Raw genomic sequence first — 23,904 nt, 5'->3', positions numbered from 1 at the left:
GTATCAGAGTGTTAAACATAAAGGCCTACTAAACGAACAAATTGTACTATATTTAGCTAGTCGGGTAAACTTGAAGCCTCATATTCCGAAGGAACCAATTTGGCGCTTAAAATTTTTCTTACTTTCCTCTGACGATATATAATTCGTGAGAGCCCGGATGAAAACACATCCATAGATAGCCATGACATAAAAGAACATAGAATATATCTATAGAAGTGAATGTCACATTTAATCTATTCCATTAAAATTCGATTCTAACAGAAATCATCAATCAACAACAAAATAAATTACTATAAACGCAACGAAACTGCTACATTTGAAACACAAGGTAATAAACATCAAATACCGACGTAAGAAACCCTTTAATGCACCGCACAATTACCATATAACTATATAGTAAATAACTCCAAATTGGCGGCCATTTGCAAATAAAAGCAATTTTCGCGCCAAATAAGGTTTGAGTTCATAGGTGGCGCCACGATACTGAATTTATGAGGTGAGTTAGTAATAATTATAGTTTACAGATGTTGGAAGCAGATAAATGTGAAATCTTAAATATGGTAAATAGTGTCTCACAAATGCCAGTAGTCTCTTTTCCTAGGTTGGATACGAAGCTTACTCCGCCTAGGTGCTCTTCTACGGATTGGCAAATATATTCTCCACTTTCCGTTATGTGAGACTCTCTTAACACAAAGATTCACAGACCTCGTTCACTCACAATTAAGCTTAGCATTATGTTTGTTATTGAAAATATCAATAGTATGATCGCAATTTTTTATTTCACAATTTCATACGTATCCTCTCCTCGTAATGCCAAACAAAGTCATATCCCCATAAAAAATATGTCTTGTAAAATAGTTTTCTATCAGTTTTTCTGAAATGTACTTCTGGCTATAGTTAAAAATCTTAATTTGAATAAGTAACATTTTTCAGATTTAAATTTTTACTGTTATTGTCTGGTAAAGAAACCGAGGATCAGTTTGGTTAAACTTATTAGGTTTTTAGTAAGGAAATGTTAATTAGGGAGTTGGCAGGACTAGTTTTTTTTGCTAGTGTGATTTAGCGTGGAAATAAAGAGTGTTCTTATGTTTAAGCACACACTTGGACTTGTATAATATCTCTTGCATTGTCGTACATGCATAATACATACTCGTAAATATACAAATATTATTTATTCTCTATAGCACTCAAGAATAGTTTAGCTTTCTACCAGTAATTTTTTTTAAATAATTGGTTCATTCCGTATATTACACTACACTCTCCGTGTTGTGGGGGTGGTAGGGTGGTAACATCATACAAACAAACAAATGATATCTGTTTATAATATACTATATACATACTTCGAAATAAAACTCTTAAAGTTGTAGACCACCTTAGTTAGATCACAGCTTAGTGCAAAGCGATATGAAGATCGAAGAATATGTTTGGGTTAGGTAGCCTTTAGCAACCTTCGTCAGGCCCTTTGTCACCGGATATAATGATTGAAAGTTGTCGACCAATGCGTGTTATCTGCTATAACATTTGGTGGAAAAACTTGCAAAGTTATTGCGGGTCGAGCCCAAAAATGACAAATCTATTTTTATAAGCGAGTTAATTAATTCATTCATGCTTAAACACAAGCTAAAACAGATATAGATTACATGAAATGAAGTACCCATTTATTGAATATAATAATTAACATTTTAATTTTATTTATGTATTTATTTTAAAGAAACTTTTGTTATTTCATATTTTCAACAACGTATCATTGATTTGTAAACTTCGCGTATGAGTAATTTATATACTCTATGAAGCAATTCAAACAGGACATAAATGAACTCTAATGTCACACGCTAAATAAGCTATAAACACGAAACTGCAAGAACATTATCACGACACTAAACTTAACAATACTTGAAATAATTTACGACTGAGTTTCAACTGCCCTTGGCTTTACAATGTTGCTATGAATTATTTTATAGAGCAAGCGTCCCCAACTTTAATATTTTAAATTCGGACGTTTTGTACAAAGTCGTGTTAACATAAAATATTGTGTTCCGACTTAAGAGGTGCGTGAGTCAGTATAACAACAGGCACAAGGGAGATAATATTTGAATATTATCTCCCTTGTACCAAGGTTGATGAAGCATTTGCTATGTAAGAAATTATTAATATTTTCTACAGAATCAATGTCAATAGGCGGTGGTGACCGATTACCATCAGGTGGCGCATTTTTCAGTTCACCTACCTATACTACGAAAACAAATAAAAAATTGGCAGACGGCTGGCAAGGGTTCTCCACCTCATGAATCCACGACTCCACAAATTTGAGCTCCAGTTATAGCACCTTTATGATGCACCTTTATTAAAACTATTGTTAAACTTTGACGATCTCACCGAAGGATGCTACGGCCCACCACAATTCACGTTTCTTAAAGAACGATGCCGATATGAGTGCTCAGAGTAAGAGTTCTTGTTCGATCACGCAGACTTGGCTCGATATGCTTATACACATCCCATGCGGCTACGCCTTCAGCGTATGCTTAGCGATGGTAGGTAGAACAATTCAAAAGTGCTTTTATATATTTTATCTATTTATAGAACCTACCTGAATAAATAATATTTTGATTTTTGGTCATACAACGACACTTACAGTATCAGATCGTTACGTTTTTGTTGTGCATTATTTTAACTTCATTCAAATATCTAGATAATGTGTAGAAAGTGTTTTTCAATTGGAGATAATGAATGCAATCAACAAATTCGAATACATATTAAGTACTCTTAATCACAAGGAAGTGTATGGCTAAGTAGACAAAACATGTAAATGTTCGTCTAGACAGTACAGCGATACAACATAATGACTGTCAAAATAAAACGATAAATCACATAGTTTATTATCTCCACAATCAATAGAATGTGATCAAAGCCAACGATTGGTTTCGCGGTATCGCCACGGTCTCGTAAATTAATCGCAATTGTTTCAACAGAATGTCATTTGCACGCCCATCTTGAATTACTTGTAACTGTCCACTTAGACATATTTAATTTGATATTTTTTATTAAATTTAAGTAAATCATTCGAAACGAATCGTGCTGTATCTAATTTATATTTATCTAAGGAAAAAAAATAAGAGTTTATGTACCATGATGAGTAACTAAAAAGTGATATAACACCAGTTGTTATGTTATATATTGTTGTCTCAACCGTTTAAGACGCGTGTCCAATACGGATAAGCACTACTTAGTCTAGCGTTTAAGCGTATTTAATTCATGTAGATAAATAATTTATCCAAAGAAAACAGTCGCTTATATCATCGTTTATAAATCTAATAAGTCCAGGATATAAATTTCAGTAGTCCTAATGACTGAAATTTACTACATCCATTATCAAAAACTAGTGCGCTCTATATCAAGGGGAATAGCCTCCACTTTGAGGAAAAAAACTAGAAAAAAACAACATCTTAACTCCGGACTGAACGTCTTGACTGTAGAACTTAAAGACTTTATTGGCTGGAACCAGGATTTAAGGCCCGCGGGACAGCCATTATACAAACGAGGCAGTTAGAATTAGCCACCACCAAACGGTTCAGCTAAGTGATGGAGAATGTTCTGTCAATTATTTACAATGACTGTTTCCAGTCGATATAAATTATTATTCCATTGGACATTTATTTTATTAATACAATGTTTTTTCAAGTTGAAACTGAAATGATAAAATTTGTAAGGTCAATAGGTTATATAAATTTCGTTGCATTTGAATATACGAAACTTTAAATTTCCTAAATGATATTCCTTCACAATGAATACAATCTCCGGCATCTAAAAATGGTACATAGCCTACAACTTGTAACCATCAAACGCTTGTTACGTTAACAATGGAACCCAATTACGATGTTATTATATTTTATGTTACTTAAGTTTTGTAAGTTCATATTTATTTAAGAGTCAGTGTGTATATGGCCTTACATAGACAATTCATTTTATTACTACAAATAATAGAAGACGTCAATTTTTGAATTATTGGCAAAGACATTTGTCTAACGTTGTGTTGTTTTGTAACATTGCAGTGTTTTATAAGGTAATTCATCAAATTGTCAGTCGCGATTAAGTTTCGTGGTTACGCGGTTTAATTTAAGACCTGAATTTTGATAAGTATTGTCACAGAATTCTAATATTACAAACAATTTGATATTTTCTATGGTGTTAGTTTCATGTATCGAGCTTTATATATGTATATATGTTTATTATAAGTCGATAAAATACAAAATAATATTACATTACCATATTATAGAACAATAAATTAAAAATGGAACATAAAATTTATACGACAAATATCTTTCTTTTCCCTTTCCTGTAACCGGTGAGATTGATTTCGTGAAAAGGGACGGAAATGTGTAACATACGGCGCTGACGAAGTCATTCAGAAGGTAATCATCATAACAGAAGTATGACAAAAATAAAATTAAAGTTTATAAAACATCACAACGAATATTGCTAGTGCAATATTGCCGTGATTCCATTAACACATATGCAAGTTTCTCAGAAATAAATATAAACATTATTAAGAATGAAGTACTAAATTACTTAAAGGATGGAACGGAAATTGTAACCGAGCTGTCATAAATATAGGGGGTTAATAACAGTCAACTAAGAGTTGATTGCAAGAGTTGATACTAAAATTGTAATGTGAGAAGTAACGCGTCCACCGACGTGTGTAGATATTAAACTAGATAGGAGGCTTAGATAATTAATTATCACATATTAATACGCGATTCGAAGTTAGCGGAAATGAGGCGATTTAACTTTATATTGTATGAGATGACGTTATCGTAGCCATGAGATATGCTTCAGTTTGTCTCGAATATAAAGATCAATGCGTTATTTTTTATTTAGTTTGATAATATCAGATAACTTATTACATTTGTATGGTTTTAAACGAATTATTATATATATGGATAAGAGGCGAATTATTTATTATTACGTATCGTCTCCTCAATCTTTTAAGGCTTTGCGAACCCTAAGAAAGTAGGAAGTATATATCGATGACTTCTTCGAAGGAATCTGTTTTATTAACAAAAAATCCTCTTTAAGAGGTTTTTCTGGGTATACCTATTCAACAAATTTCTCAGTTTCCTTTTTAATTTCGTCTATTTGTACGTATAATAAATTACTAACCTTACAATGTCCTTGAATACATATAGCTCTGTAGCCCGGCTTTGTGCAAGGCGTGCCGTCCACTACAAGCGCTAGCGATGCATAGAATTGCTGTCCAAGAGGTCTGCAATTTAGCATGCACGGGGAATCACCTGTCAAAATCAAAAACATTAGTAAAATTACTGAGTAGATTAAGGGTTAACAAAGAACCTGCTATTATCCTATCAGTATTATCCTTCAAATATTTACTTCATCCTGAAAAATCAAACATACCGATCAATTTCCTTTTCGTCATTGACAAAGTAGTCAACTAAAATGAGCGTCTAGTTAGGTATTATTAGTGTCGGTACTTATTGAATATCTACAGTGCATATGAAATACTTGGTATATTAGAAAGCCAATAGTAAATCACCCAATCATTTCTCTCTGTACTTAATACAGTAAGTAATATATTGTAAGGAATATAAATATTTATATTACTTTGCCAATCCGGGTATCTTAGGTGTGCGAATAACTAATATACTTTTTAATTGAAATAGAACCAACTGAGAAATGGTCGACTTGCTGGTAAGTAGTAGCCACTGATTATAGACACTAGAAAATATCAATCACCTTACATTAATACCTTACATGGTCAGCGCCACTTATGCCCAAAATTACAATAGTTCACTTACTCTTGAAGCCGGAACAACATAGTATTGCTATTTGGTAGAATATAATATCCATCATGTGGGCATATAGACGTATGTTGGCCATAAGTTGGACTCAAAAGGTCTCGAACGTGGAAGTTCTGCGACGCATCAACCAAAAACTGCAACATTTGGAGATTGTCAAGAAGAGAAAAGTGGCATATCTCGGACACGTGCTTAGGCATGAAAGATAACTTTTGCAACTCATTATGATGGGAAAAGTTGCCGGAAGGAGAGCTGTTGGGCGCAAAAAAAAGTCTTGGCTGTGCAACATCCGAGAATGGACGGGAATTGCGAGCGCTGTCGATCTCTTTCGCCTCGCGAAGAACAAGAAGGAGTATTCAAAGCTGACTGCCAACCTTCGCTAATCGGAGTGGCACTAGAAGAAGAAGAAGAATATCCATCATATTGGTTCCTGCCCAGACGGTCTTGCACAAATCCCTCCGAGTAAAATGAAATGAAACTATTACAATAACTACTTATTAGTTAGTTTAAAATCACTTCAATGAGTAATTCGTTTAAAACAGGCTAATCTTTATGAACTGCAATAAAAGTCACATTATGTCCAATGTTAATATAAATTTATTTGCAGTTAGCGCTTGATATTAATTATTGAAATTAACATTACCGTTATTCCCCGTTATTAATGGGACACCGGCTAAACCAGTATTAACTGGATTTTAATTTTATAAGGATGCTAATTAAATTACCTGTCCGATTACGAGTTGCAATAAACACTAATTTTTAAAAGACATTTTTTTTCTTTCGTTACAAGAAACAAGCCTAAATATAGCTTTTGATTAATTTAACTTCTTTTAATCAAGTTTTGTATTCGATTCGAAGTTACTTTACACTTTAAAACATTTAAAATACGATTGAATACTTTATTTTGGATAAATAATGCATTAATACTGATGTCCTCCTGATACTGCCTGAACAATTTCGAAGACTTTTGTATCTGCCCAGGATATTTAGAGTGCGTAAGAGTCCGCAAACACGGGTGAGTAAAGCAAATTGTCGAGTCTTAACATTGGCAATTTCCAAATTAGGCCTGCTATTGAAAATTTCTTAACGAAAAACACAATAAAATTCTATTGACCTGACCCCTCCTCTTCTGACCCTGGTTCTGCAACCTTATAAGCCAGCCAGTAGAGCAACGAGGCAGGCGATATACATACTGATAACAATACACTCGATAGAAGAGCAACTCGGTTGATATAATCGTATTATTCTCGAATTAACTCATTTCTTTGCATCACAACAGAACAAAAAATTCATTGTCATTGTAAACACATACAATATATATGTTACTGCAAAAGCTCGAACTACGGTAAATCTTAAGGTTTTCCAGTAAAACCTAAGATTTACCGATTATGAATGGTAAATGTTCATAAATCTTTGGGATTCGAATTTCTACCATCATTCGCTTGGTAAAATTTAGAATTTACATGTTAGGTTAGGTTGGAATGGCAAAAGTCCGAAAAAGTCGTCCCTTTATAATCAATACTTACATTTACCAACTCATGTCGGTAAATCTTAGGTTTTACTGGAAAATCTTATGATTTACCTTAGTTCGAGCTTTTATAGTAACATATATACCACTTATTCAAATTAAATGTTGTCTTAGAATCAGCGATTTTCGATTGAGATGCCCTTTCTATGTATCTAGAGAGCCATCAGGGACCAAGTTCATCAAGGTCTCTTACCGTCAATATAGGGTGTCCAAGTGTAAAATCTTCCGCGGAATGGTCTCCTATCATAGGACGAGCATTGCACAGCTCGCATGTCTCTCGACCCACCAGCACATTGCTACAAAATAATAACATAAAAAATAAAAAAATAATAAAAGGCGCCTATATTTAAAAATGGACGTAAGAAATTCCACTTTTTTGATATTGGATTCATTCTTTAATTTTTATTCACTAAAAGGTAATAATAATAAAATTGTTAGTATCTTTAGAATAAATGTAATATCTTCTTGTATCACAATCAGCTACTATAATAAGATATAACGCACTCACTATATAAGGATTTTCAACTTAAATATAAAATAAAGTAAAAATCGTAAAATTAGATAAGGTGTGAAATTTTCTATTTTGAGCGACTTTTCACTTTATTGGCGGTTTGCAAGCAACTTCATCATGTAGTTTTCATGCCGTCCTGTGCGCATCATAAAAATTCACGTCCGTATTTTAGTTATTGCGCCCCAAAAAAAAAATATATGATCGGATTTTTTCAATAAAAAAATAATATTATTATGTCTGATTTAATCTCAAACCACTTCATTTAATTAAAATATTCCTATTGGTATATAGATTATTCAATGTATAAATATTTATAAAAAATAATTGCGTTCCTCGCTTTATGTTTTTAAGTAGGCAGATTAACATTTTAATGCTTATAAATAAACATTGGCTATATTTCATTCATCTAGCGATGAATTATAAGCTGAAGGATTTATAATGTGAAGGAAAACATCGGGACATTTGAAGGAAACCTGCACGTCGCATATAAAAATCTGACAAACCATCACGCCAAAAGGATAGGAGGCAAATTATAAGCTATTCAAACTTAAACTGAAATTTCTTTATTCAATATTACTTTACACTTCCTTATTGATAGTCAAATTAAACACTACCACCGACCGGTTTGGAAGAGAAAACATCCTGACCAGAGAAGAACCGGCGAAAAAATCACAGCGGGTTTTTTTTGTCAATTTATAATTTACACAATGAATAGAAATAGCCAGGAGGCGATCGTATCATTCCCAGGGTGTGGTATTAATCATAAATTCACTAATTGTATAATAACCTTTCGCAAACGTTCCTTAACAATTTTTTTTAAATATGGCAACAGAGGCATTTTGAACGCTTTCTGGGATCCTGTTGTAGAATCGTATACATTGTCCCACAAAGGAGTTACTGACTATTAAGTTTACATATTATTTATAGACATACGTATAAAGTATTATAAACAGATAATTAAACAATCGTGAAACACAATTAGTCTACACTTCCGTCCTTTACAACTCCACTGAACAATCATTACGGGTTATTAAGGATGTAAAACGTCACGGGAAATCGAGCCCATTAGCGTGATATAAAATCATTCAATAGTAACGGAGCATTTTAATTAGAAAACATTTATACTTATATCAAACATGATATGTTTTATTTATTTACTAACTACCAATCCTGGCTTCGGATTTAGAATAAGGGTTTACATTAAAGGTTTATGAATACATTTATTTGTATTGATAAACGCGACGCGCCTCTAAAGCTGCAAGCGGCATGTCCTTGACTTCTGTCTTCAACAATATCGCCATATTTCAGCAAATCTACACAATATCATACTGAATTACACAGTTCACCCTTCTTCATGAATCACTCCGTCCATTAGTGAATAAAAACGCATGAAAATCCGTGCGGTAGTTTTTGAGTTTATCGCATTATGATACGGACAGACGTGGCGGGAGGGCTATTGTTATTTTATTTAATAAAGTTATAAAAAAAATGGATGATTTTAATCGATTTATTTTCAATATTTAAACTATATGGTTAGAAAGAAAGGCAGTGTCGAAATTGGTTTGCCAGATTTCGTTCTGTTGATTTTTCATTGAAAAATGCTCAACGATCTGGCCGTCCAGTCGAATTCAATGCAACCCATATCAAGGCCATTATTGATTCAGATCATCATAGTACAACACGTGATATTACATAGAAGCTCAATGTATCGCATACATGCATCGAAAAAAAAATAAAAATGCTTGATTATGTCAAAAAACTCGATTTGAATTTTCCTGCTTATTTGAAATCGGCAATCACTTAGTTGCCAACTCAATAGATCTAAATTTATTTGCAAGCTCACATGTATGGGTAAAAACTGTACTTTAAGTTATTCTACCGCGGAACACTATTCTGCCATTTGCTCTGATTGCAATGGTCAGTGAGCCGGTGTACACTAGGATAACATGTTCGTGAGCCATAACATCTTAGATTAGATGATTGGCAGGGAATAGTTAACACTTTTACATGGTCATTGTAGGAGTAAGGCTTAATTTGACATCAAGAAAAACGCAAATTTCATTAAATATACAAAATTGCAAAATTTGATAATACGTTAATAACCTTACATAATGAAGAATTTGATGATGATGATGATGAAAGCGGCCAAATGCGAGTTGGACTCACGAAGGGTTCGGTACCATTATCTTTAAAACGGCAAAAAAATCGTTTTATGGGAGCCCCACTTATTTTTTTTATTCTATTCCGATTTTATTATTTGATATTATAGCGGCAACAGAATTACATCACCCGTAAAAAAATAAGGTTCTAACTACCACGGTTCGTGAGATACAGCCTGGTGACACCGTCTGTCACCTGGCTGTATCTCACGAACCGTCAGCGGAGTCTTAGTAATAGGGTCCCGTTTTAAACTTTGAATATGGAACTCAAAAAAATTTTTAATATACGTTTAAATTACTGTTAAATCAAATCCCAATTAAAATATTCCAAATAGATTATCATTTTGATATGGTCTCATAAAAACCGCTTCAACGATGGTGTCCGGTCGTTTGTAACTTGCAATAGTAGTGCATAATAGTACATTAACTTATAGCAGATTTGCGACAAAACCGCTATCCCATACAACTGTCATTATAATATCGATTCAAATTAATCTTTCAATTCATAAATTGCTTTTATATGTCTGTATTACTCGTGACTATATATTTACGTTGAATATTTTACTTAATAGAGTTAAGTATCTAACTATATTACGTAACAATTAATTTTAAATAAATAATAATTTAACCTTGGACAAAATAATTAAGAACAGTAATCACTGTTTTGAAACATTAATATATTTATCTCCAATGTATCGTTAAAAAATTTTGATTAGGCTAAAAATTTAAGAAATAATAGAAGAAGAAGAACCTAGTGAACTCTGGCGTGCCAATGGAACCAATTCGGTCGTATGGGCCCCCGATTCAAAGGACCTCAGCAAGCCTGTTGTGCTAAACACAAACAATTATGTTATTACTAAACCTTTTTTGAGGAGCGCCTTAAATGTATTAAGAACTGGCAACTACTTCTTAACTATCGAAAATAAGTATGCGGTTTGTAGCCTAACGTTAAAACGAATGTTATATAATATTATCTGTTTTGCGTTTTTTTTTATGTTGCGTTTCTTTTAAAACATTTTTTATAAATAGTTGGTCTACCCTCCATGTACGGATACATGTAGATGTTTATGTTTGTTTGACTTGTTTTTTCTGCAGGGTTTAAGATTTATTGTTTAGTTATTATTTTATTGATCTTTTGCCTGCAATAACTTTTTGTTCTTAAAATAAAATAAATAATAATTAAAACTAATTCTTCAACTCACATGTGTGTTACATTCGTGATATCTCTTATCGAGTCCATAGCAGTCGTGGGTAACTTGTCTCGTAACACGACCCGTTGATGTCGAGAATAAAGTCCCATTGTTAATTAAATTTCGAGATCTGAAACAAATATTATATTGTTATAATCACAAGGTATCATCCAGCTGAGCCTCATTCTGTGTCTTGGAATCAATGTAGTTTATATTTTTGTTAGCTATGAATGACGATCGTATTTCGACCAATGAGCGACCGCTAGTAGAAAAACGTAAATGACGTTTACTTTCCGTGCAATACGTAATAAATACTTAACGCATCGAAATTTTCTCTTCATCGGGAGTTGCCTACTGGCTCATAATTTTCAAAATTTTAATTAGTTTCAAACTCATTTCAATACAATACGTGTGATGATTAAACATTATTTCATACTGTTCCATTTATCAAATTATAAATTCAAACATCAATATCGAACGATGTTTTTTTATGTATATAATAAAAATATTTAATTGTAAATATTATTTTAAGTCTTTACCTAAATACATAGAGTATATTATAATTGTTATAAAAGATACAAATTTATAAGAAAACCACATTAAACGATAACATTAATTACAATTAACTACACACGTAATAACAATGAATAAAAGAAAAATAAACAATAAGAAATACACAGCATCCTATTTCTTGTCGTAAATAACGAGCTGTTAATAATATAATAAAATAAAACGATTGGGCGGTTACATGAAAGAAACTAACAAATAACTCTGAACCCGTTAATCTAATTTAACCATAGTGTGATGTTATCGCCGCTACACTACACAACACCAGTTTATTACAATAAATATAAATCAAAGTCCTGTTACGAATCTGTAACACGTAATTATCATGGATAATCGTACATATTTACTAACCGTTTATTGAATAATAAAATCACTACAATATTATATACATAAAATTACATATAATTACATAGAATTTATAAATTGTTATCTTATGTATAATTATTTGGATGTTAAAAAACTGTCAAAAGGTCAATCGCCTTTCGTTTATGTTTCGTTTTAAATGTATTGTAGAAATAATTGCCGGCTGGACAACCAGTAATACAACAAAGAATCGAATTGAGCTATAATATTGAAAAGTTATGTGAAAATTATCACCGTAATAGAAAATAACTTTTGTAAATAATATTTATCTATCCACTTACCACTTTAAAACCATCAATGAATTAAATCCCAGGAAATGACACGTTTACGAGAAATAACACAAGGTTTATAGCTACTGTTCATATTTATGTTAATAAAACAGTTACTTTATTTTGTTGTTAATAGATGGCGTTAATAGTTCTTTAAATCGCGCTATAATTGTCTTAAGTTGTTTTTTTAAGTATATCGATATTCAATAATTCAGCGACCTATGTATAGCTTAACAAGCATTAGAATATTGAGGATTGGCCTTTACATTGACCACCTGATGGTAAATGGTCACCGCCCATAGACAAAGGCCTATTAATAAAAAAATATTAACCATTTTATACATCACCAATTCACCAACCTTGGGAGCTAAAATGTTTTCTGTAGTTACATTGGCTCACTCACCCTTTAAATATCTGATGAGTGGGTGATATCTACTCAGACGGGTTTGCACCATGTACTATAATATCTTCGCACGAGTATCATTAATTTTTTTTAATTCAATACAATGGCTATATGACAAAATATTAAGATGCGCCTGTAATAACATCCCACTTATCGTATGCATTCGTTATTCTCGTGTAAAATATCATATATCGTTATTATTCGGTTACAATTTAACGAATATTTTCACATATGACGTATGTAGAGTTAATCATTGGTAGAACCTATGAAATTTAATCTAATAATACTATCGCTAATTAAAGTCCATTCAATATAATTTGTAGCGTGTAATTTGATAACAGTTATTTCAGAATCGATAATAACATTTCTAAATATAGCAATTTAATCGAAAGTATTAACTGATCAAATTTGTATCTCATTTATTTATAGCCTCTACGTTTCCCTAATAAAAATAAATACGACAATATTTCTAAAATATGGCCTAATAGGTATAGAGTAGTTGCTACGAAGCAATTGTGATTCAAATCACCAGTAACATGTAATATTTCATTTCTGTTATTACACGACCAATGAAATGTGCCTCATGTCGTTATAAGAGCCATGACAAATGAGGTCGAAGCTAATTTGTCCGGTTTGTAACACACCGCCCTATCAGCAGGATACTGGACGAGAATGTGCTTAATGAAGGAACTTATCCCTGGAGGTGATCTAAATAATTTATTTCGTACAATAATGAATTGGAAGCAATTGACGCCGGTCCTACTCGTACTGGGTTGTTTATTAATAAATTAAATTAACAATGATATTGTTTTTTTATTGTTAGATAATATTATAAATATGCGCCGTTATTTTCTAATTTAATCAATGGAATACGAGTATTAGTGTTCTTTGATATTGATAGTTAATATGATATATGTAATTTTAATGTTGTTTAACCAGAAAACAGCAAAGTTAATATGAATGTCATAAATATCTAAATAATATATCGCAACTAGAATTGAATATTAAAAAGTACAGTGAAATTAATTATTATATTATTTATATTCGGATATGAGAATTATTTGAGTGTGATTTGTGTAAGTACAATATCCTTACATTTTGGGATTATAAATTCTATTTTTGAATTTATATTGATCTACTTAGAACTATGATAGTAATTATCATAAAAATTGTATTTGTACACATATATAGATACGGCGAATTTAACGACAAAAAAAAAATTACAAATTTTAAAAATATTTTTAAAATTACAGCTATATACCTACGTACAAGTTCATAATACATTTTGGGATTTTAAATTCACATATGCTGTCACATATATATACATAAAAAAACACTTCATAATATATTTATAGGTATGTATTTATCAAATCGATTAAACCTTTCTCTATGCCTGATTCTCGTTCACTTTATCTCGCACTCGTAGCACCTACCCTAATTAAGAGTGACTGTATTTTGATTACCTATTTATCTATATAACAGCACTTTCGAACTGGTCATATTAATCCTGTCTCCTTGTTTCTTTACAATTATCAACGGTGCGCTTTCATTTGTACGCAAATAGCTTTGACTCGTTAAAATAACGGTACGAAACAATAAATGGTTTGAGTTAGTAACGGGTTACATGATCAATAGAGAGGTTAATTCAGTTGATAGAAAATATAGATTATAATTTAAGGTCATAATATTTTAACTAATTTTATTCAATTCCCATAGTGCTTGAATATGTACAAAAAATCATGAGCAATCTCAATGTTTCATAAAACGAATGGAAATGTTAGAACACATTTATACAAATGTGTGTGACATGTCCATAGTCAAATACCATCGAGGATTTAAATTAAATTATTCACAACTTGAAAGGAAACCAAGTACCGCACTTAAACTATGTACCAAATTAAGCAGGTCTATATTAAAATACATTACAAATCCAATTAGCAAATAATAAAAAGTTATAAACGAAATGGCCTCGGGAATTGAAAAACTATACGCAACACTGTATGTGCTATATAAAATATTTCCTAAAAATCATAGCAATAAAAATGTTTTCCCCGGTTACGTGTATGTGTAAAAGCTTGTGTTAGCAGATACGTTTGCGACTTTCACATCGCCAGGTAACCCGTATGCCATAGAGCTAACGGGCGATGATTTATAACAATTATATTCATTTTATTCATTAATATCTGTCAAATGCACACGACAATGGCTCGCGAAATATAATACCTGGACACCGGAAACTATGAATGGGATCTTGGGAAGGCAGTTATATATCATATGGATTTATTACTTGTGGCAGAGACAATTGACTCTTTCTATCTTTATAATCATATTATACATTTTAAAATAGTAAAAAAAGTTTATTCTAATGGGCAATTTAAATATATGTATTAGAAACGTCTTGTGTAAGTTTGTCAGGAATTAAGGTACCACAGGTTTGGATTATGAATTCTGCAGATAAACCGACGAGAAACTTCGTAGTTATTCTTTTGTATTAATTAAAATTATAATTATGATGATGTCATTCTAATCGATTACGGCCTCGACTAATTTCTTGGATAATCTGAGGTCCTGGGCACCGGTGAGTCCCACATATGCCCCACTTAACGTGGGGAGCAACGCGTAATACGTTTTACCGGCAAAAAAAAAAAGGACCAACAATTTTACGTGCTTTCCGAAGCACGGTAATATACATTTCCAACTTCTATACTCCAGGTAATGAGATTTTTCCGAAAGAAAAACCTAATAATTTTTTATCGGCCGAACCTGAGGTTTGCAACCAGGACCACGGGATCTGCTGCCTTCTAGATTCTACCAAGAATCTATACCAACTTTAATGCGGATGAATCTGCAAAGTGTGGCTATTTATAAGATAATATTATGTACTAAAACAATGATATTATTGTATAGTATATATAATATTCATTAATACTTTTCTTAAATGACCTTTTAATTGAAGTTGAGCTTAATTGAAAATTAGCACAACACTTAATTTTCAAAACGTAAAAAGGCTTAAACATTTAAACAATTGTTATACAAAATGGATAGCGATTGCTAGCTCATTAGCAAGCTACATCGTGATGCGTGTCAATCACGATCACTACAATCGAACCAAACAGCTGGCTACAAGCTTCATGGATCCATTACTTTCTTTTACATATTAAACCTTTTGTACGCGAAAATTTTCACTCCAAGCGAAATCGGCCTGTATTTTTAGCAAGTTAAGATCTAAAATTATTTTATTTTCAAGGTTCATTGAACGATGATCAGCGGAAAGGCTAGTTAGGGTGTCTTTAGTGAATTTCATTGTAAAGGTCATAAGAATTAAAGTACATTTATTAAATAAGAGTTCGATGTATTTATGTCGTACTTTTTATTTAACCCTTGACTTTCACAAGGCGGGTTACATTAAATGATTATTATACCAATCTATTATAATTTTCCGATTCATAAATTATTACTTGTTAATATTAATACTTGTTGACTTCTAGGCAGGATATATTATATACATATATATATATTTGTATTTAACAAAGAAAACTTTGTATTTTAAATATTGGTAAAGTGTAACGACTGCGTTTCTTGCTGATTCTTCTCGGTAGAACCGGTAGTAGATTCCTTTAATAATCTTTTGTGAAATGACGATTCAAAAGTGTTTGCAAAAACCTACTTGAATAAAATATCTATTTTCCGTTTTCTTGAACTTAAGAAGTATCTTCGCTAATTGCAAATGATATACGATATTTAGCTTATTTTTATCTTAAAAGTCACGATTTAAATATTAATTATCAACGGGATAGACGATTTTTGGTTGAGTACCGGAAAAATTACACAAACAGCGAGCCAAATATACGAGCCTACTTTGGCGAATATGCGTTCCCTATTCCGACTCAACTTTGAACATTCCTCACAAAAAAAAAAAAAACCTTAGATTAATCGTAACTGAGAGCCAATTCTACTAATTTACATCTAACGATACGACCTCGATTAAATTCCGATAAAACTTTGACCGAACCGCAACTGGATCGTTTTGTTAGTAGAATAGGAAACTATGCTTTACTTGGTGGTAGGGCTTTGTGCACTCATCAGATATTCTATTCATACATATATTTCGATTCGATTGAAATAAAGCGACAATTTTTAGCAAGAATTATCGGCCAGAAATGTATTTCTTAGTACTTTTTTCGCTTTACCTACCTACACATAACAGTTATTTCAAAGTTATTGCACCGTATTAAAATTTCCGCGTTCATAATTCTCCTCGCCATCTTACACGCTCGACGAATGTTCAAAGAACATTCGGGTAGACTCGAGTGAGTCCTTGCATATTCGCGTCTACGCTTTAACTACACTTTAAAATAATTGCGATAAACTCTGACGCTATTGATTCAAGAACTATTTCATCTTCGCAGGTCAGCAATATTAACATACGTAATATTAACGTAAGCAGCATCTCAACTCAAAATATATTAGCAATTGTCCCTTTGAAACAAAACTTCTAAAGACAAACGGTATACCGATAAAAGCGTCACGAACGACGCCGTAACGCGAACGCACCCGAACGAACGCCGAACGACGGCGTATGACTCAAGTGAACATTCGTGTCGCGGTTCACCTCGCTATTCGTCTCGACACTCGCGCGTGTGAAAAGATTTAAATCATGCGCTTAAACACCTACTAATTAAACTTAACAACTATACCATTTATTAGACACAACTGTTTATATCATTATAATTATACCTTTCCACTTAACATACACCAAACAAATAATTAATTTGATTAAAATATCAACCATAAAACATATTAATCTCTTCATCCGAATAAAATTAATGAACGTCTTAAATTTTAAACCGCCAAAAGTTCCGTTAAATTTATCTGTTGTATTATGTAACTTTTAAATAAAGCTGAACTCGTGACTTTGTACACATAGACTTATAAAATCACAAAAAAAAAAGATATAATATATTAATTTGGAGACGTCCCAAGAAATATAATAGGATCTTAACCGTTGATTCGAGATTCGAATCTGGTCAAGCATTACGGAGTTTTCATGAGTTAAATTTATGCTCATAGTTCATCTCGTGCTCGTCCGTGAAGAAGCTAGATGACATTTTAACTTAAGTGTTTTTGGTGCAGCGTTTGGACTATAACCTTGCCGCAGCTTTGACATCATCACCACACTAAGAGGACATGACACCTTTACACGTCAAAGCAACATCTATGGATTGCTATTTTATTTCACATTTTCATATAAATTAAACTACTCATTTTTTTTGTCATTTATTTATGTGATTATTATTTGATGCAGACATCCAATTAAAACTCTGTCCTTGTGCAAATTTATGCTTTTGAATAGAGTGTTCAATGTAGGAGATTATAATATAGTTTGACATTATTGAAATTGAGTCAAAATGTTTTCGGGTTCGAACCCAGGCAAGCACCACTGAATTTTCATGTGTGTGAAATTTCAGTGTTCAGTTCATGTGAAACCTGCGTGTGTCTAATTTCAAAGAAATTCTGCCACATGTTTATTCCACCAACCCGTATTGGAGCAGCGTGGTGGAATACACTCCAAAACCTTCTCCTCAAAGGGAGAGGAGACTAAGGTCTCCTTTCCCTTTGTGAAGAATGGGCTAAGGCCCAGCAGTGGGAAATTTACAGGTTGCTAATATAAAAAATGTAATTATTATAACAATGCATACACGCCTGTCACAGTTAAAATACAACTAAATATTCATTCCAGTAATGCATTTTCTTGTATGTAATGTTGCAACAACTTTAAAATATTCATCGCTTAACGGAAGAAAAAATAATTGTACTAAGTGCGGAGGTCTTTAGAGTAATCGCTGATGGTTATCTTTTGATTCGAGGGTGTAACCCGTTAAAGGGAATTACCGTAATGGACATAAGTGCGGTGCGCACGATATTTACAGATTTCTTTTCTATCGCATACATTGCCTGAAGCGGATTAACGCCTTGTTCAGCGTGAACATCTAAAACGATTCGATGTCGCTCCTTTGTTGTATTAATCTTCGCTATCAAGATATAGGATAAAAAATAGTTCGATGCTTATAAAGTTCATAGTGTTGTCTGTTCAAGTACTTTCAAAACATCGGAATATTTATTTTCATATATATGCATAACGAAAAACATCATTAACTGGCATTTTACTTAATTTAAAAGTAATAATGTAAAGAGCCCTTTCTGTGCAATCGGTAATTTGTTGGGTATTATCTTAATAGTATTTTTTTTAAACAATAAGTGAGTTCATAGGTCATAGAACACCAGTTAACGTTACCTCTTTATATCTTTTCCATACAAAAAAATATGAACATTGCGAAATCTAAATAGCCAAGTTTTGTCGATGATTCCTCTGAAGTGCATATGGGTATACTTGCTCGCTTAACGATTATCATTTGAATAAAATAAGTTATTTTTTACAAATAATTAATAAATTATAACTAATTTCCAATGTTATGAGAGAGTTAAAAGTAAAGGTTGAAAAAATAGGTTAATACATAAATAGACAAATAAAAGAGAAATGAACATTAGAAGATATTTTTTTTTAATTCTACGGTTACTATAACTGTTCATCAATATTATTCCAAAACCTCGGATCCTATAAAACAACTTCCAAATTCAAATTAAGATTTTTCAGAGCGTTTTTTTTTATTATTATTATAAACCTTAGTGGTCTTGACTTTACCAGATTGAGAGAGTACTGAAATTTAGTGTATAAATTGGAGTCTACTTAAGAGATCAGACTTTATGTCCATTCTCCAAGACCAGCGTTTAATTTATTACGTCGTTTGAAGGGGAGCACTTGGTAAAATAATTTTACAAGCTACTTTTTTTTTTAATTTCTGTCACGAGCAAATTGTGAGCTTATATACTGTCGGTGGAAGCCACAAAGGAGAGACGTCATTCAAAGAGCTTTACTTTAAGTTGAAAAGCCATAAATTGCCCCACAATCTTATATGGATTCTTATATTCAGAATCGCGACCGATTTGTCATATAGATGTGTTTTACCGTATATTAACGCGGAGCGTCAAATAGAACTGTAATATTTTTTTTTTATGATATAGGTAAGCAAATGGGCAAATTGGCCATCTGATGATAAGTGGTCACCACCGCTTATAGACATTAGCTCTTTAAGAGATACTTACCAATCCTTACATCGCCGATGCGCCACCGACCTTGGGAACTAAGATGTCCCTTCTGTCTGTAGTTAAACTGGCTCAAACCAGAACACAGCAATACTGAGTACTGCTGTATGGTGGTAGAATATATAATGAGTGGGTGATACCTACCCAGACTTGATCCAAAAAGTTTACCAAGTAAACATTTTCCACGTTAGTCAACAGTTTTCACTAAACGTGTCAATGTTCTCTGAAAATAAACTTTTCGAATCTATATAGTTATATATAATACCTCGGTAAGCATTGTCTCTCCTGTACTGATACTCCACCACCGCAACTCCGTGAACAAGGACTCCAGGAGCCCCATGAGCTCCAAGCGTATAGCCCAATCGCAGGCTCCTCCGTTATCTGGAATTGAATAAGAATGTATGCTATTATACATAGCTAAAAATTTCAAATACAGTCTACAAATATCCTACACGTGGGCGCACTGCTTCAGGTCGGGTTGGTGAATAGTAATGTTTAATGTTTTAATATTTCATCTAATCATACATATATAAAGGATTTTACTTCATCCCAAACAACATAAACTATAAACACAAATTCATCACGTGGATTTGAACTCGTGGTCATCGGTTAACATCCACTTCTTTTATTTACTGGATAATTTCGACTTACAATCCTTTTATACATAACCTTTGTTAGGTATTTAAAATACAACATTGCATTTGTATGAATAATCTTTTAAAAAAAATCAGCATGAGTCTTCAGTGATTTCAGATAATATATACGGAAATGTATATAATATTTGAATACAATTTATAATTAGATAATTATTCACAAAGTCACTTCTGTTATTTCACAACTAACTAGACTAAATAATACATATTTGTATATTAATAGTGTAAGCCGATTTGTCCCAGTGCCAATGGGACGATAGCTGCGCATAAAAAATAGGTTATAGTCTCATTTTGTGAGATTGAGATTGTGTAGATGTGCAGAAAAATAGAGAGGGTTCTTGATTGCAGTTTATTAAATTATTATGATTTAACAAAGAATTAATTTTAGAGAGCGGAAAAATGTTACTACAGAGCTATGGCTGTATAAAAGAAAAACAAACGTAAATCGTGCGAACAGACGTCGTCAGTTTACAATGAAATTAAATTAAATAAAAAAAAAACTGTCATAGGTTTCGAAATTTGTAAAAAATTGTTGAATAAACGAGAAGTTTCGCGCGCCATACCCATACCCACTAGTATTCAACGAAAAGAGTAACTTTAGCTACTAATTATTATATTACTACGAGTATAAAGAAGGAGATAAATAAATATATGTACATATATAGTAAGTAGTTACCTCAGGAGTGTCAGTCGTCACATTTGTTGCCATCGTCAAAATTGAAAGCTGCAGAATAACCACCCTGAAAAAGACAAGATTAATATATTTAAAAAAAACGTTACACGGTATCGTTATATAATAACGTTATAACACTCGGAAAATAAATAAACTGCAAAACTATTTAAATTATTTTGAACAAAATGTTCTAAACTCGACAATATTCTGTTTTGTCCTTTTAAAAACTTAGTCGTTTATAGACTAATTAACTGTTTAGTGAGTTAAAAACAAAATTATTTGTAAGAAAACAATCACATTACACAATCTATTTGTAAGTCAAATTCATTGTATATACAGTTTGCTGTTCTCGCGGTTGATGTAATGAGCACTAATGACTTCTACTAGACTAACTCTAACTACAAGGATATGCTTAAAACTAAGCTAAGCAATCAAATAATTTGGCCAATAGTACAACAACATCAATAATTAATTTAATTCATTATTTAATTAATTTAATTTTTATTTCAAACCTTCATATCTATGTAATTTTACTCTTAAATTATAATGAAATAGAAAAAAAGTTGAGTGCACAGTGACGTAGATCAGTCGCTCATTGTAATTTTTTTTTTTTTGTTAAATCGGTATTTACCCTCTGCCCATTGTTGGCTAAATCGAAATGAATATAACCTACGTTTCAAATATTCTTTTTTTAAATACTACGTACAATCTTTTAAATGCGAACATTTTTAAACTTATAAAATAAATATGATCAAAAAATAACCTAAATATCGAGCATACATTTCAAACTTTAAGACCAAAGATTATTACTGAGTTAATATTATAGCTAACAGGAACAAAATATTAATTACCTTATATTTAAAGTAATTACTTTAAAAAGTAGTCATATTGTTCTAAACTGAACAAGAGCTCAAGTTAATAGATGAGTCCGTGGGTGACGAACTATACTTTGTGTGTCCAATATACTTGCGCGTCTTGTTAGTTTAAATAGGGATGTCAGTATATTGCAACGTATTAATTCAACAGATATATTTTATTAATAGTAAACATTTGTTATATTAATACAGTAGGCAAAAATTAAATCAATTATAATTTACAAAGTAATTTAAAATGATTTCGTAAATATCAATAAATAAAATAAATTACAAGGATCATTGACCCTAATTAGAATGAGTGTTGAAGTGAAACTTCTTAGGAGTCGTTTTGATTTGAAACTCGATGACACGAAAATGCATCACGACAAAGATGCATACAATAAATATAAATTGTTTAATTTTATTGCATCCACACTTTTTTCTAAAAAATCTTTCGCCTAACGAGTTTGACATAAAGTTTAAAGGCATAATAATGTTTTGGTATACTTTTTTAAGAGGTACAAACATTGTTTATGCTATATAAACAAAATTAAGCATTTGTTCTAACTTTGAATATCATAAGGTTATAATGAATTATGTACCAATGTACACACGCACACGGAACATTACCTCTTTGGTCCCAAGATGGAGCATTGGCGATGTAATTTCTTACGGCGCCAATATCTCTATTACGAGCTGTGACCATTTACAATTAAAAAATAAAAAAATCTTTTAAGCTAACTTGACGGCATTGATTTTTATGTAACGTTCGAACACTTTCTAACGCAAGATAGTTTTCACTTCTATTTGATGCCTCGTATTTTTTCCCATAGCGTCGACAACCCTACGCCGAACCCACGCAGATCACGAAGTTCCCATCGGTTTGCGCAATCTGACAACTCCATTAGATGTTAAAGTTTTAACGATACATTTTCGACAAGAGACGAATGCACCCGTATCATGCACATTAAAACGATCAAACTACTTTGTAAGGCGCCTAATGAACATCTTAAGTGTTTTATTAAGTGCCGATCGCGGTTATTTTTATGTTATTCGCCCTTGGTACATATTTTACACACATATTACTGTTATCTTTATTGCCTGTTCTAAATTACTTGTCGTGTTCCTCGGCATTATCCTTACTCATGCGACATTCTCACATTACATTTTAATATTTATGTCCACAACGAGTGACCTTTTATTGCGACAGTCCATTTGCCTGGATGTACCGCTTAAAAAACTTTTTATTCTTAAGATTTTAAATTTAGAAAAGATTATTCTTATTCAAACCAGCCTTACTGAGTTGATTGATTTTAATCTTTGCCATTTAATCTGATCACAGTGCATTCTAGAAAGCTAAATGTTATCGTAATTTCTTTTGATATTTTAAAGTCTCATATTGATTTAACTGTATTTAAATTTCGAAATAGGGCAGTGTGGCAGCTTTTGTCGTTATTAAGAAGAACGCTCATAGGTTATTTTATCTAAAACAATCTCAAAATAAAGAGTATTTATATATTCTGTCTGAGTAGTATTGAATCTCTAAATTGTTTCAAATATAATTTTACAATACTTTTGTATATAAAAGAATCTGATCTATATGGGACAAGCAACAATAAAGTGGGTAGTGCTAAACTATTTTCCGTATTAAAATGTATGTATACCAGTTGTCATGATAAATAAGTGACAAGCCAATGCTGCAACGATATATTACAATAATACATATATACCGTATAATATGTTTCAACTTCAATGGTAAT

At 32.0% G+C, this 23,904-nt stretch overlaps 1 protein-coding gene across 1 annotated transcript in view; it reads right to left on the bottom strand.

Moving 5' to 3' along the window:
• LOC125070552 (thrombospondin type-1 domain-containing protein 4-like) overlaps window positions 1-21,344 on the bottom strand; it is a 54,415-nt gene extending 33,071 nt beyond the window's left edge. The window contains exons 1-5 of the mRNA XM_047680462.1: window positions 21,294-21,344; window positions 20,230-20,345; window positions 11,211-11,328; window positions 7,532-7,634; window positions 5,158-5,288 (exon numbers count right to left, since the gene is read on the bottom strand). Coding sequence (XP_047536418.1) covers window positions 5,158-5,288; window positions 7,532-7,634; window positions 11,211-11,328; window positions 20,230-20,345; window positions 21,294-21,326 — 501 coding nt within the window. The 5' untranslated portion in view covers window positions 21,327-21,344. The remainder of the gene's footprint in view (window positions 1-5,157; window positions 5,289-7,531; window positions 7,635-11,210; window positions 11,329-20,229; window positions 20,346-21,293) is intronic.
• Window positions 21,345-23,904: the final 2,560 nt, after the last annotated feature.

The sequence above is a fragment of the Vanessa atalanta genome, chromosome 17 (genome assembly GCF_905147765.1).
Source record: "Vanessa atalanta chromosome 17, ilVanAtal1.2, whole genome shotgun sequence".
NCBI classification, from domain to species: Eukaryota; Metazoa; Arthropoda; class Insecta; order Lepidoptera; family Nymphalidae; genus Vanessa; species Vanessa atalanta.
Note: the sequence above shows the minus strand (reverse complement) of the source record. Positions and strands in the feature narration are given on the sequence as shown.